At 41.8% G+C, this 27,318-nt stretch overlaps 3 protein-coding genes across 3 annotated transcripts; all 3 read left to right on the forward strand.

Annotated features, from left to right (window-relative positions):
* Window positions 1-7,380: 7,380 nt before the first annotated feature.
* Window positions 7,381-8,442, forward strand: LOC146642356 (trace amine-associated receptor 13c-like). Its single transcript, XM_085398746.1, has one exon. The coding sequence runs from the start codon at window positions 7,381-7,383 to the stop codon at window positions 8,440-8,442; it is 1,062 nt and encodes a 353-aa protein (XP_085254872.1).
* A 2,387-nt stretch (window positions 8,443-10,829) lies between these two features.
* Window positions 10,830-11,807, forward strand: LOC146642357 (trace amine-associated receptor 13c-like). The gene has a single exon (XM_085398611.1). The coding sequence runs from the start codon at window positions 10,830-10,832 to the stop codon at window positions 11,805-11,807; it is 978 nt and encodes a 325-aa protein (XP_085254737.1).
* Window positions 11,808-14,095: 2,288 nt separating this feature from the next.
* On the forward strand, window positions 14,096-15,127 carry LOC146642358 (trace amine-associated receptor 13c-like). Its single transcript, XM_085398925.1, has one exon. It carries the CDS (start codon window positions 14,150-14,152, stop codon window positions 15,125-15,127), a length of 978 nt encoding a protein of 325 aa, XP_085255051.1. The 5' UTR covers window positions 14,096-14,149.
* The last annotated feature ends 12,191 nt before the right edge of the window (window positions 15,128-27,318 follow it).

Here is a 27,318-nt window from a genome sequence, read left to right on the forward strand (position 1 = left end):
AGAGAGTTTGCCCAACCAGTCTACATGTGTGTCGTGGACTTGAAGAAGGCATTCGACCGTGTCCCTCAGGGATCCTGTGGGGGGTGCTCCAGGAGTATGGGGTGTCTGGCCCATTGCTACGGGCCTTCCAGTCCTTATACAACCATTGCAAGAGCTTCGTCCAGATAGCCAGCAATAAGTCGGACTCGTTCCTGGTGGGTGATGGGCTTCACCAGGGCTGCCCTTTGTCACTGATTCTGTTCATAATTTTTATGGACAGAATTTCTGGGCATAGCCAAGTGGCGGAAGGCTTCTACTTGGGTGGTTTCAGGATCTCATCTCTGTTTTTTGCGTATGATGTGATTCTGTTGGCTTCATCGGGTAATAGCCTCCAGCTCGGCTTGGAACTGTTCACAGCTGAGTGTGAAGTGGTGGGAATGAGAATGAGCTTCTCTGAGGACCTGGTTCTGGGTGACCCAGATCCATGTTTGTGTATGTGGGTGATCTATGTGGGCATGTGTGGGTGTGTCTGCCTGGAGCCTGGCCACACCTGCAGAGCAGAATTACACACGCCTGACGATTAGGCTCGTCAGGGGAGTTACATAGGAGTGTAGCTGAGAGCTTCTCGAAGCTGGATGGTACATGTGACTACTCGTCAGTTTCCCAGCTACAGTTAGTTTGAGTTTACTGCGACCGTGGGATTGTACTAATGGCTGCCTCTGTTGTTTTCCCCAGGAGGAAAGTGGAGCACAGGAGGGCAGCAGACTCAAGTATAAGGGAGCAGGGACGTCGAGCACAGGGGAATGGACACTGCACGGGAGTCGGGAGCGCACAGGCAATTATTGTTGGATTGTTGTCACTCATTGTGAATAAAATGCACTGCATTCACCTCTAGAGTCCAGCGTTTGGGCCCTCCATCCCCACATTCCCCACGGGTTGCCTTGGCAAACCGTGACAGAACGATCCAGCCAGATGGACCCAGCAGACTCATCGGAGAGGTTCAGGAGGGAGGTGATGGATAAAATTAACGGACTCTGCGACCTGTAGCTGGCGGGGAAAAGTGCGTCGCACAGTGGAAAAGCAGCTGCGGGAAAAACTGGCTTGTTTCCCTTGGGTAATGGACCGTCTCTTTCCAATTGTCGCTGACTTCTTAATTAACACCCTCCACTCTCCAACTCAGGCTGCTCTCCCAGCCTGGCCAGCTGGCGGATCCTCAGCCTGACACGCCGGCCCCGGCATCGTCAAGGAAGCGCCGCTCGGCGCTCCTCACTGCAGCCGGATTCCCGGACTTTCCAACTGTCGGCTGTGGTGAGTAATAAGGACAATTTTTCTCCACCCACTCCGTCTTTTTGTTTGTTAACAGAAGACTGTGAGACTGCAAACACTAAAGTAGCCTGTCCATCGGCTAAGCCATTTGAAGTTCAGCCATCTGCTCCACCTATGGCAGCCTCCACCCTGCTAACCACTCCAGCAGCCCAAGACGCTATGGTGAGTAAAATTGGCTCTGCTAATTTTGCAAATTCCCTCCCTGTGACTGTTAAAATTCAGGAGGAAGAAAGGAAGAAAAGAGATGAGGAGGAAAGGATAAGAGTACAGGCAAAGAAGAAGAGGCTTGCAGAGGTGGAGAGAGGGCTAAGATGGAAAAGAGAAGGCAGGTAAGTACTGGCTGAGGAGAAGAGCCTGGAGGAAAAAGCTCCTGACTTTACTAATGTTAAAGAACTTGAGAACTTGAGAGTTCGTGGCTGCTGATGTGTTGAAGTGCCCGGTATTGGAGAGCCCGATACCTGAGCTATGTTTAGCTAAGCCTGACAGCCACAAGACATTTCCTCACTCCAGGGCTTCCACAGTGACTGAACTGGAGGCCTCAGCTAGCTCTGGGTTCCTGGAAATTGTTGCGGTTGCTGTGCCATTATTAGTTTCTCCATCAGCACAGCCTGTAGCTGTAACTCGGTCATCTGCCCAGCTTGAAGCTCAGTCAGCTGCCGAGCCTGTAGCTATAGCACAGTAAGCTGCCCAGCCTGTAGCACAGTTAGCTGCACAGCCTGTAGCTCAGCCCATAGCTGTCCAGACTGTAGCTCAGCCCATGGCAGCATGGCCTGTAACTCAGCCGGCAACACTGCCACTTCCATCCTCTGCTGAATGCTCAGAGAAGCTCAGTCTGCCAGCAGAGGACTGCACAGCCCGAGCTGCAGCATCATGAGCCGGCTGTGTGCCCTGTACAGTCATAGTCAGCATTCCCTTGGCCAGAGGTCTCCATACCGGTCACGTGTCTGTCTCCGCTGGAGGGTCTGAGGGGCCACTTCAGCCGTCACCGGCTTCACCGCCTGGCCACACCTGTGGAGGAGAATTACACACACCTGCAGCTGATCAGGCTCGTCAGCGGAGTTACATAGGAGTGTAGCTGAGAGCTCCTCGAAGCTGGATAATACGCGTTACTACCCATCAGTTTTCCAGCTATAGTTAGTGTGACTTTGCCGCGACCGTGGGATTGTACTAATGGCTGCCTCTGTTGTTTTCCCCAGGAGGAAAGTGGAGCACAGGAGGGCAGCAGACTCAAGACGTGGAGCACGGAGGAATGGACACTGCACGGGAGTTGGGAGCACAAAGGGGATTATTGTTGGATTGTTGTCACTCACTCTGAATAAAACGCACTGCATTCATCTCTAGAATTCAGCGTTATAAAGCCTATGGTATATCTTTAGATGCCGAAAAGGCATTTGACAGAATCGAGTGGACATATTTATTTAATGTGTTAGAAAGATTTGGCTTAGGTGAGGGTTTTATTGCATGGATTAAAACTATCTACAAACTTCCAGAAGCTTGTGTAATAACTAATGGTGTACAAGCATCAGCGTTTCCACTGCAAAGAGGTACGAGGCAAGGCTGTCCCCTGTCCCCTCTCCTGCATTAGCACTTGAACCTCTAGCTGAGGCCATTCACCAGCACCAAGATGTGCATCGTATAACAGTGGGTGGAACAAATCATAAGATAGCATTGTATGCTGATGATATTTTGCTGTTCTTATCAAAACCAGAACAATCAACACCAGCTATTATGTCTACTATACATGAGTTCAGCTCATTCTCTGCTTACAGAATTAATTTTGGGAAATCAGAAGTCATGCCGCTGGGTGATCAGATTAACGCTTTGCCAGATATTTCTAATCCCTTTCAATGGTCCCCCAGCGGCTTTACATACCTTGGGCTAAACATTCCACCAGTTCTTAAAGATTTATGGAAACTGAACTTATCACCAGTTATAATAAAAATCAAAAAAGATTTCGATAGATGGCAAAAATTGCCGCTTTCTCTTATGGGGCGTGTGAACTTAATAAAAATGAGTGTTCTCCCGCGTTTATTATATCCCCTACAAATGCTACCTTTACTGATCACCCAGAAAGTTTCTTGTGATATAGAAAAAGCCTTTTCAAAATTTATCTGGCGTGGCAAGAAACCTAGATTAAGGATTGGAACTTTACTACTGCCTATAGATAGGGGAGGCTTAGGCTTACTAAATTAAATTTTTCATACAGGGAGTGCAGAATTATTAGCCAAGTTGTATTTTTGAGGAATAATTATATTATTGAACAACAACCATGTTCTCAATGAACCCAAAAAACTCATTAATATCAAAGCTGAATGTTTTTGGAAGTAGTTTTTAGTTTGTTTTTAGTTTTAGCTATTTTAGGGGGATATCTGTGTGTGCAGGTGACTATTACTGTGCATAATTATTAGGCAACTTAACAAAAAACAAATATATACCCATTTCAATTATTTATTTTTACCAGTGAAACCAATATAACACCTCCACATTCACAAATATACATTTCTGACATTCAAAAACAAAACAAAAACAAATCAGCAACCAATATAGCCACCTTTCTTTGCAAGGACACTCAAAAGCCTGCCATCCATGGATTCTGTCAGTGTTTTGATCTGTTCACCATCAACATTGCGTGCAGCAGCAACCACAGCCTCCCAGACACTGTTCAGAGAGGTGTACTGTTTTCCCTCCTTGTAAATCTCACATTTGATGATGGACCACAGGTTCTCAATGGGGTTCAGATCAGGTGAACAAGGTGGCCATGTCATTAGTTTTTCTTCTTTTATACCCTTTCTTGCCAGCCACGCTGTGGAGTACTTGGAAGCGTGTGATGGAGCATTGTCCTGCATGAAAATCATGTTTTTCTTGAAGGATGCAGACTTCTTCCTGTACCACTGCTTGAAGAAGGTGTCTTCCAGAAACTGGCAGTAGGACTGGGAGTTGAGCTTGACTCCATCCTCAACCCGAAAAGGCCCCACAAGCTCATCTTTGATGATACCAGCCCAAACCAGTACTCCACCTCCACCTTGCTGGCGTCTGAGTCGGACTGGAGCTCTCTGCCCTTTACCAATCCAGCCACGGGCCCATCCACCTGGCCCATCAAGACTCACTCTCATTTCATCAGTCCATAAAACCTTAGAAAAATCAGTCTTGAGATATTTCTTGGCCCAGTCTTGACGTTTCAGCTTGTGTGTCTTGTTCAGTGGTGGTCGTCTTTCAGCCTTTCTTACCTTGGCCATGTCTCTGAGTATTGCACACCTTGTGCTTTTGGGCACTCCAGTGATGTTGCAGCTCTGAAATATGGCCAAACTGGTGGCAAGTGGCATCTTGGCAGCTGCACGCTTGACTTTTCTCAGTTCATGGGCAGTTATTTTGCGCCTTGGTTTTTCCACACGCTTCTTGTTACCCTGTTGACTATTTTGAATGAAACGCTTGATTGTTCGATGATCACTCTTCAGAAGCTTTGCAATTTTGAGACTGCTGCATCCCTCTGCAAGATATCTCACTATTTTTGACTTTTCTGAGCCTGTCAAGTCCTTCTTTTGACCCATTTTGCCAAAGGAAAGGAAGTTGCCTAATAATTATGCACACGCACCTGAGGGTGGGTGTTGATGTCATTAGACCACACCCCTTCTCATTACAGAGATGCACATCACCTAATATGCTTAATTGGTAGTAGGCTTTTGAGCCTATACAGCTTGGAGTAAGACAACATGCATGAAGAGGATGATGTGGACAAAATACTCATTTGCCTAATAATTCTGCACTCCCTGTAATTGGGCATGTCATTGCCATGTCTTATGGAAGTGGCTATATGCTTATCTAAATTCTCACTCTCACCTAGACTCTTGGTCCACTTTACCTTATTCCCTTTGGAGCTTAGTTGTCTGTGACAAAAAAACAATATTACAAATGGGGATTAAGAATAACCCAATCAATAAGGGTCTGGGGGGAAATGCGTAAAAGGTTGGGTCGAGAAGATTACACTTCATTCTTGACTCCTTTACTGAGAAACAAAGACTTTGTTCCAGGAATGTCTCGCAGTATGTTCGATAAGTGGCACAAAAAGGGATTAAGGGTAATATGCGATTTGTATCAAAACAACACACTGATGAGCAGTCAAATTTTAATATTCCTAGAGACCACTTTTTTTTGGCTTTCTCCAGGTTCGTAACTTTGTTCATTCTAAAATTCCACAGTCTTGAGAAATAGTTATATATGATGATGGTTGCGATTAAGATGTTCTCAGTTAAATAGGAAGTAAGCGTAAAGGATAACAATTCACTCTTGGTGAAGAAAGCCCATCAAGACTTCATTGCATCAGTGGATTGAAAGACTTCAGGAACTTCTACACTTGCTCTATAGAGAGGATTCTTAGTGGGAGTACCGAGCTGCACCTGATCTGACCTCTTAGCTCTTAGGAGGGTGTTCCACTCAGTCAAGAGGTCTTCCTGATCTGCAGCACATTCAGTGCTGTGAAGAAGCTTTTGCCCCCTTGCTGGGTCCCTTTTTTTTGCATATTTGTCACACTTACAATGTTTCAGATAATCAAAGATCTATATAAAGTCCATTAGAGCAGATATTTCATTCTCTAGCTTTAAGCCCAGCAGACCCATCTGCATGGCCCAGCATGATAAAAATTAGGTATTTTTTAACCGTCAGCTATGCAGAGCTACTCTGCAATAATCATGCAAAGCTAGTGTAAAATCAACATCACAGCTCCAATTACAGGTTTGGAGCATTCTAGTGTTTTTCATTATAATGCGGTGGCTGGAGCAGGTCAGCCACTAATCAGAAGGTCGGTGGTTTGATCCCAGGCTGCCTCCTGGCTGCATGCTAAATATCCTTGGGCAAGATACTAACCCCATGTTTACTATTAGATTATTCTGTTATTATATGTTACCTTATATATGTAATCAGAGTAGTTGAATTAGAATACTGCTGTAGATCACATTATACCCTTTAATATAGAGTGTGTGAGCTGTATGTAGTTTAGTTCTCATTATACTTTTGAGTTAACAGAACATATTCACATATTAGTTCATTAGATAAATGTGCATCACTCTGTATCCTTGATCTGCTGGGAATGTGTTACACTGTTTTCTTGACATGCTTAATTGTTGAATCATGAAGAGAAGGTTGTAAGCAGGAGACTCTGTGTCTAAAGACAGGGGAGATAGATAGACCACATTCCACACCCCCACCTTACAGAAAGCAGAGAAACAACTGCCGAGGTCATAACTTAGGCGCTGTAACAGAGAAAAAATGTGATGTTTTGGCTTTTACGACTCGCTGGGGGCCACTAGAGACTATAAAAAGCTGAGCAACCCGTCACCATTTTGAGACATGTGCCTGACCCTCTGGTAGCATCTCTCCCGTCCGGACGTTGTAATGCTCTGACTGTTGAATTGTATGGAAATAAATGATTTGTTGATTGAGCATTTATACACCGAGTATTGTCCTTCCTTCAGCCCAAAGATTCAAAGAATTGGGAGAATTCAACATATTCAATCAATCAACATCAACATCACAGCTCCAATTACAGGTTTGGAGCATTCTAGTGTTTTTCATTATAATGCGGTGGCTGGAGCAGGTCAGCCACTAATCAGAAGGTCGGTGGTTTGATCCCAGGCTGCCTCCTGGCTGCATGCTAAATATCCTTGGGCAAGATACTAACCCCATGTTTACCTACTGGTGGTGGTCAGAGGGCCCGGTGGCGCCTGTGTCCGGCAGCCTCGCCTCTGTCAGTGCGCCCCAGGGCAGCTGTGGCTACAATGTAGCTTGCTATCGCCAGTGTGTGAATGTGTGTGTGAATGGGTGAATGACTGAATGTAGTGTAAAGTGCTTTGGGGTCCTTAAGGACTAGAAAAGCGCTATACAAATGCAGGCCATTTACCATTATTATATCAGCATAAACCCAATGGGTCAAAGTCCAAGTTGTGAAAGGCTTCGGGAGTACAACACACTACAGTTGTGAAACTTTTTCAAGGCTCAACTAATATAAATCCCAGCTGAATTTATACAGAGGAAGAAGGAAAGGTGATGAAGTTTAAGACAATAAGTTTCATCATTCATAGGATGTTTAAAAAAAAAGGTGGGGGGTGTTTGAAGAAGATAAATGAAGATTCTCGAGCACAGTTGCAGGTCTTCCCTTTCTCTATGATGGACGGCACTGGGGGTCCTCCCCTCTGCTTCCCTAACCTCAACTCCTCCTGCAGGCGGCTGCTGCGACCCACCTCCCAGGCCACTCTTCTCTACACTCTGCTGGCTTCAGTCTCACTGCTTACTGTGGTGCTCAACCTGCTTGTGGTCGTCTCCATCTCCCACTTCAAGCAGCTCCACACCCCAACCAATGCCCTGCTCCTGTCCCTGGCCGTGTCCGACCTGCTTTTGGGGTTGCTGGTGATGCCCATCGAGGGCCTGCGCTACATCGAGACGTGCTGGCTGCTGGGGAGGCTGATGTGTGCTCTCAGTCCTTATTTGTCTTACTGCCTCCTCTCTTTTTCTCTGGACAGCATGGTGCTCATATCTATAGATCGCTATATAGCCATCTGTGACCCTCTGCTCTATTCCTCAAAGATCACAGTGAACAGAGTGAAGCTTTCAGTCTGTGTCTGCTGGGCCTGCTCTCTTCTCTACAATGGCTGCATTCTCATGGAGCACATAGGGTGGCCAGACAGGTTCAGCTCCTGTCACGGGGAGTGTGTTGTGTTCATCAGCTACACTACAGGCACAGTAGATCTCTTTTTGTCATGTGTTGCCCCCTTTGCTGTAATGTTTGTTATGTACATGAGGGTCTTTGTGGTTGCTGTTTCTCAGGTGCGTGCCATTCAGTCGCAGGCAGCTGTGAGAGCAGCTCCAGCTGCTAAAAAATCAGAGCTGAAGGCAGCCAGGACACTCGGGATTTTGATAGCTGTGTTTGTAATGTGCTTCTGCCCTTATTATTATCCTTCCTTTACAGGTGTGGACACCTCTACACGCTTGCCTTATTACGCTGTGCTGTTTTGGATCATGCTAATAAATGCTTGTGTAAACCCTGTGATTTATGTTCTGTTTTACCCCTGGTTTAGAAGAGCTATCAAATTCATCTTCACCCTCAGAATACTGCAGCCTCACTCCAGAGATGTCAAAATCATGTAGACAGTACAATACAACTTAAAGGTGAAAATTTACCATGAAAATTAAAAAATTATTAAATGTGGGTGTTCATCTGCCCAGCATCACCTTTTGTTCAGTACATAATGAGCAGCAGCGCAGACCCGCGCAGGTAGTGGCCCTGCATGCAGATCTCCTGTGCACCTGAAAATTGCAGGAATTAAATGCATGCACCAATCTTTAATATAACTCCTCATAAATATGTGCTAAGTTGCAATAAAAGAGGTTAGTCAGTTTGATTCCTGTTAATGGCTTTTTTTTTAATTCATAATCTCTGTGAAGGTATTAAAGTCTGCTTATGTTGTTGTCATTTATTGTCACACAGACTAACTGTAAAGGGCTCTTTCAGACTTTACTTTGCTGAATCAAAAACATTGTCATTGTATGAGAAATACCTGCAGCCGTCTTACTCTTTCAATCTGAAAATCTTCTCAACATGTTCAATATTATGTCTAACAAACCACATTTACAATCCTTGAAATAAAAACAGAAATACCCAAACTCGTATCACCCTGTGCTTTCTCAAGGATCCATACAACCTGCACACAGCAACAAACTAACTCATACCACAATACTTCCAGCACATGTCTGAGTGCTAACTATCAACGTAAGTGAGTATTTAGAGGTTAAAGGTGGACGGCAGCATAGTAAACACATGGAACAGATTTTCTTACCAATGTGATGATTTGGCTTTTTAGTGGAGTTTCTTTGCACTTCTTATTTAGACAATATTATTATTATTATTATTATTATTATTATTATTATTATTATTATTATTATTAGTGGTAGTAGTAGTAGTAGTAGTAGTAGTAATAATAATAATATGTGGATCAATGTTAATATGTGAAATCTATTCTACTAAGGTTTCTGGGTTTTTTGATATAGCTTCTTGAACAAATGAAAAAAGTGATTAATTATAATCATTTGTGTGTATCTATCTATACTGTAGGTAGGTAGAAACACGCACATTAGGCACTTGTGAAAGAGCCCTCACGGAATAAATGTTATTATAATTAATCACCCTAGCAAGCTTGGTAACTGTCAAACTTGCTGAATTTGCTGAACTTGTATTAATTCAAGATTATCTTTGTTTAATATAAAAAATCTTAAAATTTATATGATGACCTGAAACTTCCAAGTCTAACAAATATACATAACAACTAAGAATTCAAAAGAGGGAAAATCACAGATTTTATTTCCTAAATGCATAAATAGAAAACAAATATGGGGTTGATTGTATTACAATCCTATTATTGTGGGTCCCTGGTATTACTTGTCCTGCTGTATTATATAAATCTTGCTTTAGTCTGTTGTTAGGTAGGTAAAGTGATGACATCATACTACATATATATAGGTGTAGTATGACTGCATTTGTGTATATAGACACAAATGCAGAAAAGTGTTTTATAAGGTGTTATAAATGCATGAGTGGTACAAATGGATAATTTTGGTCAGTAGGTGGTTGCTTGGCAATATGTGATATAGATAAGAACCATCAGAGGCCTAAGATGTAACTGTGTGCCAGTTTTGGCTGCTGCGCTCTTGATTGTGTAGGAGGAGGTCTCAGACCGAAATTGTTTTCAGTCAGTGAATGATTGTTGGAATAATATAGGATCTAAGCGTGCAGTCTCACACTGTTCTTCAGTGAGTAGTAACTTCACATTACTAAAAACACCACCTGACATATAGCTGGGAGAATAGCCTGAGCCCACTCTGCCATCTTTACAGTAAATGAGAAGCTAGCCACTGGTCTGGTTAGATTAGGCTCCCCAAAATGTAATAAAATTCTGTTGAAGTCACCAATTAACACTCATTAGTTCAAACTGCTCAAAAAGATGTAGTAATAGTGGCTTCAGAAGCAATGGTGTCAATATTTGCTTTTGAGTCCTGGCTAACCAGGATAACAAGTGTACTTTGAAGTGCTTCTTATATCCTGTTCATAACTGTCTTTTCAGACAGTTAAGTGAAACACTAAAGGGCTTTAATGACCCATTAGTGTTTAAAGCTGCAACTTCTAAGACAGTGATGAAAGTCCCTGTTAAACTTTTAGAGCATTTTTGCCTGGAGTAAAATGCTCCAGTTTAACAGTTTATGAGCTGTTAACCTACAGCTCATAAACAATTTAACTTTTAAAGTGTTTGTAAAGTACAGTTTATTTGAAAGTGTACTGTAACTGTAACGACAACAGAGAAAACAGAGGGGATGAAGATGAGATTGAAGATGATGATGCTCAGTCAGGGGAGTTACATCACTCTTGTTGGGTCCCTGTAAAAATTACAGGGTGGTGTTAGAAGAGGATAAAGGGACAACCTGGTAAATAGTTCAACCTCTTCCCTTTGACTGCATGCACATGCATGGACCGCTCCTCTCCGATGGATAGCTCTGGAGGTCCTCCCCTCTGCTTCCCCAACCTCAACTCCTCCTGCAGGCGGCTGCTGCGACCCACCTCCCAGACCGTTGTTCTCTACACTCTGCTGGCCTCCATCTCCCTGCTCACTGTGGTGCTCAACCTGCTTGTCGTCATCTCCATCTCCCACTTCAGACAGCTTAACACCTCGACCAACACCCTGCTCCTTTCCCTGGCTGTGTCTGACCTGCTGGTGGGGTTGCTGGTGATGCCCATCGAGGGCCTGTACTACATCGAGACGTGCTGGCTGCTGGGGAGGCTGATGTGTGCTCTCAGTCCTTATTTGTCTTACTGCCTTATCTCTGTCTCTCTGGGCAGCATGGTGCTCATATCTGTAGATCGCTATATAGCCATCTGTGACCCTCTGCTCTATTCCTCAAAGATCACAGTGAACAGAGTGAAGCTTTCAGTCTGTGTCTGCTGGGCCTGCTCTCTTCTCTACAATGGCTGCATTCTCATGGAGCACATAGGGTGGCCAGACAGGTTCAGCTCCTGTCACGGGGAGTGTGTGGTGTTCATCAGCCGCGCTTTGGGTACAATAGATCTCTTTTTCTCATTTCTCGGCCCATGTGCCTTAATGTTTGTTCTGTACATGAGGGTCTTTGTGGTTGCTGTTTCTCAGGTACGTATCATTCGGTCGCAGGCAGCTGTGAGAGCAGCTCCAGCTGCTAAAAAATCAGAGCTGAAGGCAGCCAGGACACTCGGGATTTTGATAGCTGTGTTTCTAATGTGCTTCTGCCCTTATTATTATCCTTCCTTTGCAGGTGACTACACCTCTATGAGCTTACCTTATTACGCTCTATTCTCGTGGATAATGCTGACAAATTCTTGTGTGAACCCTGTGATTTATGCTCTGTTCTACCCCTGGTTTAGAAGAGCTATCAGACTCATTGTCACCCTCAGAATACTGCAGCCTCACTCCAGAGATGTCAAGATCCTGTAGGCAGCAGTAAAACAAACCAGTCATTAGTCTTTTCTTAAAAGAATAATCAAAAACAACTATGCCACTGCTCCACAGAGATCCTTCACAGTGGCCTCACGATCAAACAATGTTCACCACACTTGCGTCTATTGGGGAAATAATACACATGCAAATACTAAGCTACAAATCATTTAAATGACTATAAGCTATATAATCTAAAGTCCATCTTGATGAATTCTGTCACTACCAGAATACTCACATTTTTAAAAACTGCATAGTTTACTGCAAAATATAACCACAAGTTGTACAAAAATATCACATACGTGAAGCCACATGCTGTGAATGCAATAATAGTAAATGCTAGATTACTGTGATGCAATATAATAAATGCATGCATGATTTTAAACAGGCTGATCAGCGGGCCTTTTCAGATAAACTATGTGTGTTTTACCCTCTGCAGTGGCAAATGCTGATTAATTATTCTCACTGTCATTCAGCATTTCACTGGAGCTTTTATGTACTTGTCCTTCCAGCTGTGTTTTTAAACAATAACTGATCTGCAGTGGTCTTTGTCTCTGCCACGTTTCATTTAAATAAACGTGAAAACAAACTGTGAAATACACCGTCCCCTCAAGAAATGGAGGGAAAAAGCGACACCAAAGTTCGTTCGTAGAACATCACACATCCAGATTGCTACCTGCAGACTTGCAACAAAGAAAGCCACTTCCTGGTGTCTGCATGAAGCAGGTCTGTGAAACTCAGCAGCTCGACAGTGGCTCAAAAATACAGACAAATCTAAACTGAAGTAATAGAGAATTCCCATCTGTGTGCCTAACTAATACGAGGCACTCTATCCCCCGTGAAAGAGAAGATAAGAATTTAATACACCAATGTTTGGTGTATGAGTCAGGGGAGAGAAAAAATTCAAATGTTGGATTTAATGGATAAATCAAGGCAAATACCATTTCAGCAAATAGCAGTCCAGACCTGTGACTGAGTCATTTTTATCTGTAGGCATAAAAATGCTGAAGTGCTGCTTATTTCTACAAGAGCAAAGAAAAAATGATTTCTCTACATGACAGATAACACAGATACCTAAATAATAAACAAACACCCCCAATTTGTGTTTCACTGATCCACAGTATGTGGTGTTGCATATGAATGCAATTCACGGTGTTCATATTATTCTGTTCCTATAGCTAGTGCATCATCAACTGAGATGAATGCTCCCAAATAACCTGCTGGACTCCTTTTACTTTGTGCGCACTGCAGCTGAAATGAATTAAAGTAAAATCTAAGTTCAAAATTCCTGCTGTAAAACAGAATAAGTCAATACATTACAGCCTCCTGGAACATGGAAAACTTTGCACCAAAGTCCAGAAAAGGAAAATCTGCTACATCTCCCAGGAGATGAAATGGTCCTATACTCTGTTAACACCCTGGTGAAGAAAGCCCATCAACACCTCTACTGCATCAGTGACTTTAAACTTCTGCTTGTGTTAGAGGGGACTTTGGAATTTCTACATTTGCTCTATAGAGAGGACTCTTAGAGGGAGTACCAAACTGCACCCGATCAGACCTCTTGGCTCCTAGGGGGGTGGTCCACTCAGTCGAGAGGACCATCAAGTCCAACCTTCCTGATCTGCAGCACATTCAGTGCCATAAAAGGTTTTTACCCGCTTCCTGAGTTCTTATTTTTTGCATATTTGTCTCACTTACATGTTTCAGATCATCAAAGATCTATATCAAGTCCATTAGAGCAGATATGTCCATCTCTAGCATTGAGCACAGCATTCTCCCCTGCAACATCCTAATTGAAACATATTGATTGCTAGGGGAAGCCAATCAGAAGAAGACCAGTCGCTTTAAGGACAGGTTGACCCTAAAGAGAGAGTTGTCTTGGGCTGAAGGGCAGCACCAAGGCCCAGCATCATACAAATTAGGTCTTTTTTAAATTGTGAACTACTCTAGAATCATCCGGCAAAGCTACTCTGGAATTAACATCACAGCTCCAATTACAGTTTTGGAACATTCTGGTGTTTTTCATTGTTATATCAGTATCAACCCAGTCGAATTCCAAGGTGCGAAAGGTTTCGGAAGGACCACTTATAGATTAATATTAATATACAAAGTAACTGGTTAATAGCACATTTCTGAAACTTTTCTCAAAGCTCAACTAAATTAAATCCCAGCTGAATATATATAGGAGTTGAGGTTGAGGAAGAAGGAGAGGTGATGAAAACAAAGACAAGAAGTCTCATCATTCATGTTTAAAAAAAGAAAAAGAAAAAAATGACGGTGTGTGTTTGAAGAAGATAAATGAAGATTCTCGAGCACAGTTGCAGGTCTTCCCTTTCTCCCCGATGGACGGCACTGGAGGTCCTCCCCTCTGCTTCCCTAACCTCAACTCCTCCTGCAGGCGGCTGCTGCGACCCACCTCCCAGGCCGCTCTTCTCTACACTCTGCTGGCTTCAGTCTCACTGCTTACTGTGGTGCTCAACCTGCTTGTGGTCGTCTCCATCTCCCACTTCAAGCAGCTCCACACCCCGACCAACGCCCTGCTCCTGTCCCTGGCCATGTCCGACCTGCTGGTGGGGTTGCTGGTGATGCCCATCGAGGGCCTGCGCTACATCGAGACGTGCTGGCTGCTGGGGAGGCTGATGTGTGCTCTCAGTCCTTATTTGTCTTACTGCCTTATCTCTGTCTCTCTGGGCAGCATGGTGCTCATATCTGTAGATCGCTATATAGCCATCTGTGACCCTCTGCTCTATTCCTCAAAGATCACAGTGAACAGAGTGAAGCTTTCAGTCTGTGTCTGCTGGGCCTGCTCTCTTCTCTACAATGGCTGCATTCTCATGGAGCACATAGGGTGGCCAGACAGGTTCAGCTCCTGTCACGGGGAGTGTGTTGTGTTCATCAGCCGAACTTCAGGAACAGTAGATTTCTTTTTGTCATTTCTTGGCCCCTGTGGCGTAATGTTTGTTCTGTACATGAGGGTGTTTGTGGTTGCTGTTTCTCAGGTGCGTGCCATTCAGTCGCAGGCAGCTGTGAGAGCAGCTCCAGCTGCTAAAAAATCAGAGCTGAAGGCAGCCAGGACACTCGGGATTTTGATAGCTGTGTTTGTAATGTGCTTCTGCCCTTATTATTATCCTTCCCTTGCAGGTGTGGACACCTTTCTGAGCTTGCCTTCGTACGCCATGGTGTGTTGGATCATGCTAATAAATGCTTGTGTGAACCCTGTGATTTATGTTCTGTTTTACCCCTGGTTTAGAAGAGCTATCAGATTCATTGTCAGCCTCAGAATACTGCAGCCTCACTCCAGAGACGTCAAAATCCTGTAGGCAGCGCAATACAACTTTCACCTAAATTTTCACCTTTAAATGTGGGTGTTCATCTGCCCAGCATCACTTTGTGTTTAGTACATAATGAGCAGAAGCGCAGACCCGCGCAGATAGTGACTCTGCATGCAGATCTCTTGTGCACCTGAAAATTGCAGGAATTAAATGCATGCTTTGCACTATATGACCTTTAATGTAACTCATCATAAATATGTGCTAAGTTGCAATAAAAGAGGTTAGTCAGCTTCTCTTAATGGCTTTTTTTGTCTGCATAATCCCTGTGAAGGTATTAAAGTCTGCTTATGTTGTTGTCATTTATTGTCACACAGACTAACTGTCAAGGGCTCTTTCAGACTTTACTTTGCTGAATCAAAAACATTGTCATTGTATGAGAAATACCTGCAGCCGTCTTACTCTTTCAATCTGAAAATCTTCTCAACATGTTCAATATTATGTCTAACAAACCACATTTACAATCCTTGAAATAAAAACAGAAATACCCAAACTCATATCACCCTGTGCTTTCTCAAGGATCCATACAACCTGCACACAGCAACAAACTAACTCATACCACAATACTTCCAGCACATGTCTGAGTGCTAACTATCAACATAAGTGAGTATTTAGAGGTTAAAGGTGGACGGCAGCATAGTAAACACATGGAACAGATTTTCTTATCAATGTGATGATTTGGCTTTCAAGTAGAGTTTCTTTGCACTTCTTATTTAGACAATAATATTAATAATAATAATAATAATAACAATAACAATGAACCTGTTAGGATCAATGTTCATATAGGGGGTTGGGAATCGCATCTGTAACCGGAAGGTTGCCGGTTCGATCCCTGGGCTCTCTGTCCTGGTCGTTGTGTCCTTGGGCAAGACACTTTACCCTACTTGCCTACTGGTGTTGGCCAGAGGGGCCGATGGCGCGATATGGCAGCCTCACTTCTGTCAGTCTGCCCCAGGGCAGCTGTGGCTACAACTGTAGTTTGCCTCCACCAGTGTGTGAATGTGAGAGAGAATGAATAGTGGTATTGTAAAGCGCTTTGGGTGCCTTGAAAAGCGCTATATAAATCCAATCCATTATTATTATTATTATTATTATTATATGTGAAATCTATTCTGCTGAAAAGGTTTCTGACTTCATTGTTGAAGCTTCTTGAACTCCAGGTCTGTGAGCATGTCATCTAACTATAATAGTAAACTCATATATTGCCTGTTTTAGACCCTATGGGACAGGAAACAGCAGGCTTTCTACACCCATCATGCACCAGCAGCATGTTCCCTGCTCAGTGCTGCATGACGTTTGACGATTAAAGCTATTCACAACAAATCAGTGCAAACAACCTGTAGAGGGCAGCAGTGGTCCTGTCTGCGGTTTATTCTGTTATATATTTTACCAGAAGAAGGAAAAAAAACTAGAAAAAAGAAAAAGGGCATGACCCCTGACTACTGATTCTTGGGCTTTCATGTTCTCCTATAATATTAACATTTATCTGATTGTATTTAAAAACAATAGTAATAATAATAATAATAATGTTGAAGACATGGTGTCTGTTTGGTGTTGCTGATTTAAAGGTAAAAATATCTAATGAGCATCATGTCAGTGCTAGCTAAAAGATAGTCTAAGCAGCTTGTCAGTTGGTAGATTGATAACCTCATTCAGTAAAATGTATGTGAAAGAACCTGCTATTTCTTTTGGTTTCGTTTGTATTCATATGAATAAAGTTTCAAAGTTAGTGTCTCCTGTGTCAAAGAGGTGAGCAGGATCAGTAACCAACGCTGCAAAGGTGTGACAGCCCCCACCCATATTTAGAATGGGCAGAGGCGTTAAGCATCACCTTTTTAATCACTTAATCACTAGTGTGTACATATATTTATATATACTTATATTTAGTCAGTTAACTGGAAATCTATTTTTTTCTTTTACTACATCTTATTAATATTTTGCTCTTTTCTATTTTTCTATTTATTTTTTATTTTTATTTATTTTTTCTTCTACTGTACCATTCTGCTGAGTGACTGTCTTCTGCTCGTCAAATACATTTCATTGCGATGTTGACCCTGTGCTAACTTGCATATGACAAATAAAACTGAAAACTGAAACTGAACTGATCACTGTTCTTTGCCTCATTAGGGCTATAGTACAAACAGATACATGACTGGAAATGTAAATACTGATAGATACAGTGCTGTGAAAACTGATTTATCCCCTTCCTGCTTTCTACTTAGTTGGGGGATTTTTTTCTTGTAAAATGATGAATTAAATGTGATTAACCACTTTTTTTTTTGGGAAAGCTGAGTTCAAATTCTTTAGTGACACCCAAGCCTGATTGGTACCAGACCAGCTGAATCAAGAAATCACTCAAATAAAGCCTGTCTGACAAAGTGAGGTAGGCTAAAACAACACATCATGCCACAATCTAAAGAAACAGATGAGAGACAAAGTCATTGATATCTTTCAGTCCACAGAAATGAGTTTGTGACTTCAGTGAACCACAGTGAGAGTCATTATCGTGAAAACTTGAAACAGCGGTAAAGCTTCCAAGAGGCTCGCTGAGCAAAATTACTCCCAGAGCGCATCAATGACTCATCCAGGAGGTCAGAACAAAACCTAGAACAACATCTAAAGAACTGCAGGTCTCATTCTCCATAGACGAAAATGAAATTCATCACACTAACACACAAACATGGTGGTGGTGTGAGGGTCTGTGGCTGATTTGCTGCTTCAGGATGACTTGCTGTAATTGATGCAACCATGAATTCTGCTCTCTGCCCCAAAATCCTGACCATCAGTTCATGCCCTGAAACTCACTTCAGCAGGTTATGCAGCAGGACGATGAAGTAAGTCCACCTCTGAATGGTTTAAAAAAACAAAATGAAGGGTTTGGAGTGACCTGCTGTGGCTGAAAAACCCTCCAGTGTGTCTGAATTACAACAATTCTGCAAAGAGTTTGTGACAAACTCCTCGATTGTCACAAATGTTTGATTGCAGTTCTTGCTGCCAGGGTTGGCCCAACCAATTATCAGCTTTAGGGGCAATTAATTTTCACACAAGTACGTTTTTCCCCCTCACTAAATTATAATTTGAAAACTGCATTTTTTTATTTACTTGGATTATCTTTGTGTAATTAGTATCTGTTAGAGATTTTCTACATTATACATTATAACCAAATCTCTATAATACAATATAATCAAGTGTGCCTTATATTCTAACCAAGTATGCCTTATATTTTGTGTGTTCATATATTTTCACATAACCAAGCCTATTGTTGAAGAATCACCTAACCAAGCCTATTGTTGAAGAATCACCTAACCAAGTCTATTGTTAAAGGAAAACATGATGCATTCCTTACCTCAGTGTCTGAGATGTTTGACAAGCATGATATAATGATGCATTCTTTACTTCAGTGTCTGTGATGTCAGATAAAGCATGATATACTTCTGTATTCTTATCCCAGTGTGTGAAAGATCAGATAAGCTGATTTAATGTTTAACCTCTCTTCAACATCTGTTCTCTTACTTGTGTTTGAACAAATGTCTACCCCTGACAGTATCCGATCTGTTTCAGAAAGATGCAAAAACTTTCTCACAGCGCTGTACCTGAACTGAGCGTTGCTGTATCTCCTCCCGCTCTGCAGAATTCCCAGTGAACTGTGCCCAGGTTGGCTCCAGCCCAGCAGCAATGATCCTCTCCATGAACACCGTGGTGCTGTTTGCGCCACAGCAGCTGGCTTGGGTGATTGAAAGGGATGGGCCGCTTTCACCAGATTTTATAGCCAGTAATTCCTTTTATCCACCAAGCTCAGATCTTCCCGCCAGTTGCTTCGTCATCCACATCAAATTAACCACATCTGTGTTACCTCTGTTCCCACAGGGACTGAACTTCCTCATTCCCAAACTGGAATGAGTTCAAAAAATATAAAGCCTTAAAGAGATTGTACTTGTATGACAAACCCTGACCCTCTGCTCAGTGAACTGGTATTTACTGTACTGGCACCGGAAATAAACGCAGTGCTGTATTTAAAGGATGTTGGATCCATTTAAGGAACATAAACAATAAGCTGCACATTGCCCTTGCTTTAATATGGATTTACAGTAATCACTAACTCCATTAAGATTGAGTGCAGGTTGCCTACTGTTAGGAAGGTTGGTGGTTCAATCCCCAGCTTGTTGAAGTATCCATGGACAAAAGGCTAAACCCTGAGTTGCCCTATTAGAGTGTGAATGTTAGATTTAAAGTGGTATTAAGAGAGTGCTCAAACAGAGTAAAAAAGATTATATAAGTACTGATTTATTTATAATTTCCTGTAATTATACTGTTTCCAGCCCTAAATTCAGTGCAGTCTTGTGGTTTAGCCAGCAGGGGGCACCAGCTTCTTGTCTTGCTCATGAACTATCTCCTCATGAATGCTGATCCTTCACGTCTTTCCAGTCCAGTTATGGTGTAAAATTCCAGAAAATATCAGAAAAAGCATATACCAGACACCAAGAAGAAAGTATTCAGGGTGTCTGGTGTGTAAAATAACACGATGATGGGGAGGCGTGATCTGCCGCCTTACTGCTTTTTAAGGAAAGGGAATCTTCATCCACAGCATTAACCAGGCATCAGATGATTGAGTAGGAGAATTCGATGCACATGTTATGAAATCAAAGACATAGGAGTTTGTGTCAGAGAGTCTATGCGAATGCAAGTTAGATGCGCACATATAACCCGGGAGGTCTAATGACACAATCAAAGGCAAATCCTAGAGGTTATGAAAACTGCAGCAGCCAGCTTCAGGGATGATTTCAGGATTATCTGACTATGTGCGCTCTACTTCCTGTGTAGGTGGAGAGACTACAGGTAGTACAGGAAGAGAACCAATGTGCTGGACACAGGAAGCAACCATAAACATCACAGAGGGTCCCAAGCAAGTTACATTTTTGAGTTTTTTTAATGATTTAAATAAACAGTTTAACTAGGAGTTTTCCGTAATGTAATTGAAGGTCTTGTTAACTTAAGCTGTCATTACACTGAATCCACCAAGCATCTAATTACACGCCCGCAGACTGCGTTACAACACCGCATGACAATCTCACGACTCATAGACATAAGATAAGTCAAACAAGGGCGCTGACATCAAACCGAGAGGGACGTTGGGAAAGGACATTTAAATCCTCAAAAACTCAGGCTGCGTCGGCCAAAGCACAAGTCAAATCCAAGGCCATCCGTCTGCTGTCAGAGGCTTTGGCTGAGCAGGTTTAAAGCAGAATTTAATGCTTCGTTTACTACCTCAGGATTATAAATAATCATAAATCACAGGTGCTTGGTGTACCTGTGTAAATTTTTCCAGGTACTCTCTGTAACTTGCTGTTGACAGATAGAAATGGAAACGTCTTGCTGGGCCAAACAGTTCAACACCGTCGTCCTGCCTACCAACACTGCTGATGTCAGTGGGATGGTTGGGAAGGTATCCTGCTTTCTGCCCGCTAAATAAAATCTAGGATTTTTTAAAATTTTCTAAGGCAATTATTTGGGTGAATGCTCTCAGGACAGCACCATCCTTAAATCGCACAGTGAATTTTGACTTTATCAAATTATTTTCCACTGTTGTGCATTAATGTCAGACACCTTTTCATTGCTGGACACAGGGAAGAACACTCTGTTTGGTTTAGGTGAGGGGAGCTACTGGAATAGAGCATGCAAAAGGCAGGAGTAGGATACATGATGCCTGCTCACACGTTCACACAATCCATCATCACAGAGTTTGCACTGAGGAGCTGGAAGGTCACAGACCTTCCAGAATTTCCAGTCGTCCAATTTGACTGGGTCTCGCATACACCTCTGTCTGCTGAGTCTTAAAAAGTTCAGGGTTGCAGTGAGTGTATAAATAAGACTCTTGTTACATTCTGATCCAGCCAGACCAACTCCACCCCCCTATTTTCATTCTTTAAACTGTACTAAGCTAACTTTGTCCTCTTTGCAGCTTTGTAAGGAAAGAAAATCTAACTTACAGGCAAAAAAACCCAAAAAAACTCAGCGTATCACCTCAAAGTCTTGAACTATTCATGGCAACATGAAACAAATAACATTTCTATATTATATTTTCTATATTCTAATCCTGGTGGCGCGATTCATGCTATAATACCAGGCATCTGTGGGTGAAACTGCCTACGAACAAATAGACGGTTGGAACACAGCTTCGCTTTTTTCTTTGGTTTGTTTGCACAGCACGATACAGTCTTAGGGGTTCTGACAAAGATTTAAAAATGACTCAGAAGACTGATTATGGAGCTCAACGTGAAATCTCAGTATAGACTGTATTTTAAAGATGCAGCCAACGTAACATAGCCAAATGGTTTGTGTACGCAACATTCTGAAGCCTTAAAGGCCTTTATGCACAGAGCACGCTCCAAAAAACCCATGAAATTCTGAAGCGCTCAAATTTGTCGTGTAACCTACATACACGCTTAAAGAGTTTGGATTTTGCATAGCATTCATCTTAAAAAGGAAGAAAGAGAGATTCTGGGTTCATCATTTCATGGTTTAAAGCTGTATCACGGATGCTTTCGTACATATTCGTACATATTTTGAGACGTCAGTGGAGCAGTTTGAGCTCTTGTTGGCAGAGTTGGGACCAAATCTGAGGCGGCAAAGAAATAATTTCAGAGAGCCGACTGACCATAAGCAACATTTAGCTGTGTGTCTGAGGTGAAATAGGATTCTTTTACCAGTTTACTAAAATGTCAATGAATATCCAGTACCGCTTGATCCAAACAATAAATGCAGCAAATTTGTCCAGCAAATTATGCGTTTGGTGTGAACAAATGCATGTAGAAAAGGTGAGTACAGTGTTTGAACGCCTTTAATGTTAGTGTTTTGTAGACCCCCCTCCCAAATGAAAATTTTAAAGTAAACAGAAGCAGGGACAAACACCCTTCATCTATAAAGGGTTTGTCCAACAGAGGGCACTCTCCAATTTGCATATCGGTAACACAACCAATGTGGAAGTTGGTTGTGTGCTGGTAAACCAGCACACAACCAGCTGATGGTGTAAATGAGTAAAAAGTAGCGAGGCGTAGCACGTTTTAGAGAAATCTGCATCTCTTTCACATGTCTGAAGGGGGAAAAATTGACCATCTATTGGAAAACTGTACTTTTAAAATCAATAAATATATCATTGATCCATTCGCTTCCGCTTTTCAGGGTCGCAGGGGGTGCTGGAGCCTATCCCAGATGTCATAGGGCGAGAGGCGGGGTACACCCTGGACAGTTTGCCAGTGTGTCACAGGGCTAACACACAGGGACAGACCATTCGCACTCAATTCACACCTATAGGGAAATTAGGTTTTTCAATTAATCTATCCCCACAAAGTGCATGTCTTTTGATGTTGGGAGGAAGCCAGAGTACCCGGGGAGAACCAACACAAACACGAAAAGAACATGCAAACCTAGCCTGATGGTGGAATTGAACTCACCTTCTTGCTGTGATCCAACAGTGCTAACTGCCGTGTTGCCAATAATAAATAAATAAATAATAATAATTTATTGCTTTATTGGGGAAAGAAAACCACATATCGGCAACGTTCCCTCTAAGCTGCGCACTGCTGGCACGGTCTCTGCGCACAGAAAATCTGCATTGCGCACACAAAAAAAATCTAACCTGAATTGAAATTAAAATAAATACATTAACAATTCTATTTTGTAGTGTTAGTCAGTAAGTGACTGGCTGCTCCAGTATGGGATTAGAATGATGCCACCTCATCCCATAGTCCAGCCAATGATGCGATTCACATTCGTATATGCGCAGCTAATCAGCATTGTTGACAGGCAATGACAGCGTCCTTATGTGCCGACACCAATGTTTTCGCTAGCAAAGCGGCGTGGTTGATGTGGAGTGAAGCCACCTCCAATGGTGTACAACCATTGGAGATGTGAGCAGGACAGACGGAACAATTGACAGAAAAAGTGTGGCCTTTATACCAGTTTTTAAATTGTGTTGATGGGCCACGTAAAACCAGAGTTATGATAAAAGTGTGTGTTCGCTCAGACACATGAAAAATTAGAAGGAACATTGCATATCGGCAGCACTTTCCATCCTGCACTTCTGCACTCATGCTATGACCATTTACAGCACAATGTCCAAGTTAGTGCTTAGAGATTAATGAACAAAGACCAAGACAGAGGAAGCAGTTGAAGGGCCTCAAGTCTCATCAACATCAGCTCAGTAGCAGAGGACAGCAGTACTGCTCTGAACTGCAGCAGACACTGAAAACAGAGGAAGTGGTTTTTCCACAATTTGGGAGTACAATGGCACCGCTGTGTAGGCTCTCTCACTGCCTAATGCAAAGGGCGCCCTTTTTAATGTTGAGCACAGGATGTCGAGAGAGACCATCAGCACTTCACAAGGACAGCTGGGGGGGAAAAGAGAGACTGCTGTCTGACTTCTGATTACTTTTGTAGGATAGGTGCTGTACCTGAACTCGTTCCTTCTGTAATCTGGGATTTTGTTCTGACAGAATAAAGACACCATTGCTTCAGTAATGGCAAGTGTGGCTGTGCAATTGTTCAGGCTCTAGCAAGCAGTGATTCTGCCACTGTGTCTCTAAATCAGCCACATTTCTCTGTTTGTTCAGTTATTTATGATTTAAAAATGTTTTGTTACCATTTCAAAAGTGGTTATAGTAAGAAGTTCTTAAAAGTACTACATAACTCAGAGAGGAGAGTTCACTTTGGGGCTTACACTCGATAAGAAATAGGTTTTTAATTCAACTCATGTGATGAGCTGAATATTTTAACCCAAACCTTTATACTATTTGGTTTGCCTGCTGTTTGAAAGCTGGACTAATTCACAATTTTACCTCTCAGTGATTCCTGAGATTAGGGACAAAACAGGTTTTAATTTTCTAAATTATATTTTTTAATTTTTCAAAAACATATTTACATATAATTGTTACACAAAGTTTTGGCTGTCTCACCATGTTTTGGTACAATCTCCCAGGTGTAACATTTTTTAATAATTTATGTTTTTGCTGGAGAAGTGCAAGGTTTTTGTCAACACCGTCAGACACAAAGAAATGCAGAAATATATATTTTAAATTAAGTTGTTTCAGCTATTTTGACTATTAGCAGCTTCTCTATTCTATTGTTTATGCACATATGTTTTCAAAGTAATTATACCACATTTAAAAGTAAATGACAGAGTAGTTTGGGCCCGGTAGCAGGATTCATACATCATCACTTAAAGAACAGCTCTCGGGGCACAGCTAGCTCAGTAGATGCCACATGATCGAAAGGTTGGGCGTTCAAATCCAACGAACGGAGGCTATCCTGGATTGGTAGCTGCCCACTGCATCACTGAGTGAATGGGTTAAATGCAGAGTACTAAGCATTTTCCTACAGGATTAATAATGTATACATAAACAATTAGATTCAAGATAAGGCAAATTTGATAATATTTGACACATCTGTGAAGCAGAAATATCAGTAAAATACACAGGAAGTAATATGACTGAAATATTAGTAAAAACAGCATTAGAAAAAGGGTCAACACCATCAGACAAAAATTCTGATGGTGTTGACATCTGATGGTGTTGACAAAATACCCTACTTCTCTCATAACACATGTTTTTCTGACAGAAGCCATCTTGTTTTTCATCATTTGCTTATGGCCTCAACAATCTACCTCAATGAGGCTGTTTTTACAAGAAAAAATAATTAAACCTTGGATTACATCGACTTTGGTGTTGACGCACTATGGTTGTGACACAGAGTTTTATCAGAAAGGTGTGCAATAAATGAAATAAAAACAAACAAATTATCACAGCAGTGACCTCATGGCATGTGTATCAAACAGGAAGTGGTAAAGGGGTCCTCAGAGTGTAAGCTACCCACAATAATTCCTGATTTATTTGTACATTTAAAAAAATCTGACGGTGTTGACACAAACTCTGGACACGATTTTAATCACTTAAAAAATATTTAAAAATAAATTTTCAATTGCATATTTTGATATTATATAAGGTATTGACTTATATACTTAGTGACGAGAACATGTTTAATTTTACATTACTTTTATTTTTTTTTCTGTATTTTAATATTATCACACCTGCTTCTGGACAATGGATTTTTAAGGTACTGGTAATGTATTGTACCATTTAAAATAAATATATATTTATAAAAAATGCAAAATCATAGTTTTGTTGTATAAACATTGCCTTGGTTTGTCTTTTAGGCAGTTGGGTTAACACTTCTATGCATATTTTTAACCACATAATTGGGTTTTATCTGCCGGACATGTTTTGTCCCTTATCTCAAGAATCACTGCTCTAATATTTCAGCTGCAGGTCACCTGCCACATTGATTTTAGGCTCATTTGTCACAGCTAGCCTTTGTAGCTCTCACAAATAAAACAGCAACTTTCTTCAAAAAACAAAGAGAGAGGATATTTCTTTTGCTTTCAGGAGATTCAAATTCACATGTAGTTTTCTGGCAGGTAACATTGGTTAGGACTGTGCCACCTGTGCTAGTGGAAACAATAAGTTCTGAATTTCCGCCTAAGGCCAACTTGCAACGCACAATAAGCCATGACCCCCAAGAAAAAACCTTTTCTTATAGATAGCCCCTGGCCACTTGTACTGGATTTGACCTGCTTTTGGCTTCAGAACAACTTTAATTCTTCACTGCACAGATTGAACAACCTTCTGGAAATATTCATCAAAGAATGTGGTTTATACTCACATGATAGCATCACACCGTTGCTGCAGATTTCTCGGCTGTTCACTCATAATGCATAATGTTCATACGTAAGAGTCTCCTGTTCCGCCATGAGCCAAAGGTGGTCTGTTGGATTGAGATCTGGTGACTGTGGAGGTCATCTAAATACAGTGTACTCTTTATCATGTAGACAAAAAACAGAAAAAAGATTATTAGAGCTTTGTGACATGGTGTGTTATCCTACTGGAAGAAGCCATCAGAAGATGTAGTCCTAAAGTGATGGACATGATCAGCAGAAATAGTCACATACGCTGTAACTCTTAAACAACGCTCATTTGATGCTAAGGGCCCAAAATACCACCACTACTAATCTGAACTATTGATATAAGGCAGGATTTCATGTCTGACCCTACAATCTAAATGCTCACAGCAGAAATTCTCAGAGTCATCAGAAGAAATGTTCTTCTATTGTCAGATTTTGGTGAACATTTGTCAAATGTGGCCTTAGTGTCTTGTTCTTAGGTGACAGGAGTGGCAGAAGACCATACTGGGGGCTCTTTTGCAAACTAAGATGCTCTTCTGCATACTTTTCTTGTAACAATTGGTTATTTGAGTTACTGTTGCCTTCCTCAGTCTGAGGCATGCTGGCCTTTCTCCTCTGACCTCTGGCATCAACAAGGGACGCCAGAGGTCAGGGAACTGCTGCACCCTGGATATTGTCTCTTTTTCGAAACATACTTTGTAAACCCTAAAGGTAAAGGTTTTTGAAAACTCTAGTAAATCAGCAGTTTCTGAAGTATTCAGACCACCCTGTCTGGCACCAACAACCATGCCACGTTCAAAGTCACATAAATCACTTTTCTTTTCTTTTCTTTTCCATTATGATGTTCAGTTTGAACTTCAGTAGGTCATCTTAACCATGTCTACGTGTCTAAAATTGTTTCCATGTGATTGGCTCATTAGAGAGTCACATGGTACCTAGCAAGTGTTCAGTGAGTGGTTATAAATGGCAAAATAATCTATATATAATTTTTAAAATGTGCCATACACTACAACATGTGGACTTTTGAAACAATGTCCAAGTGTCAACAAGACATTTGCTTAACTCTCTTTCAAACCAAATGTAACAGGATGTTAGTTTCGATGGCTTTGAGGCCTCAGATGTCTTTTAGATCTTTAATCAAAAAAAAATTCCCCTGCGGTTTATATCTTTTTGCCATTTAATTTCTTGCATGCATTTTTAACATGTCTGAGCTGGAAACATATTTTCTTGATGGTCTAACCTTTCATGGATCAAGTTTTAAAATGTGACTCTTATGAAGTACTAAGAAAATCTTTGGGCTACAGATTTCTTTGGGCTACATTTGGCCATGACTAAGGGGAATTGACTCAAGACAGTCTGGCTACGGCCATATTGCTCTCTGATGAGGCGAAGGTACCAAAAGTAGCCCAGATTGGGCCAAATATGTCCACTATCTGGGCTGTATTCATAA

Source organism: Rhamphochromis longiceps, linkage group LG23, assembly GCF_057381845.1.
Source record: "Rhamphochromis longiceps isolate RC_006_pf linkage group LG23, R_longiceps_female_GT1.1, whole genome shotgun sequence".
NCBI lineage: Eukaryota > Metazoa > Chordata > Actinopteri > Cichliformes > Cichlidae > Rhamphochromis > Rhamphochromis longiceps.

What these genes read in the sequence shown, in the direction of transcription:
- LOC146642358 (XM_085398925.1), top strand. Translation starts at nt 14,150, where the DNA reads ATGGACGGCACTGGAGGTCCTCCCCTCTGCTTCCCTAACCTCAACTCC.
- LOC146642357 (XM_085398611.1), top strand. Translation starts at nt 10,830, where the DNA reads ATGGATAGCTCTGGAGGTCCTCCCCTCTGCTTCCCCAACCTCAACTCC.
- LOC146642356 (XM_085398746.1), top strand. Translation starts at nt 7,381, where the DNA reads ATGTTTAAAAAAAAAGGTGGGGGGTGTTTGAAGAAGATAAATGAAGAT.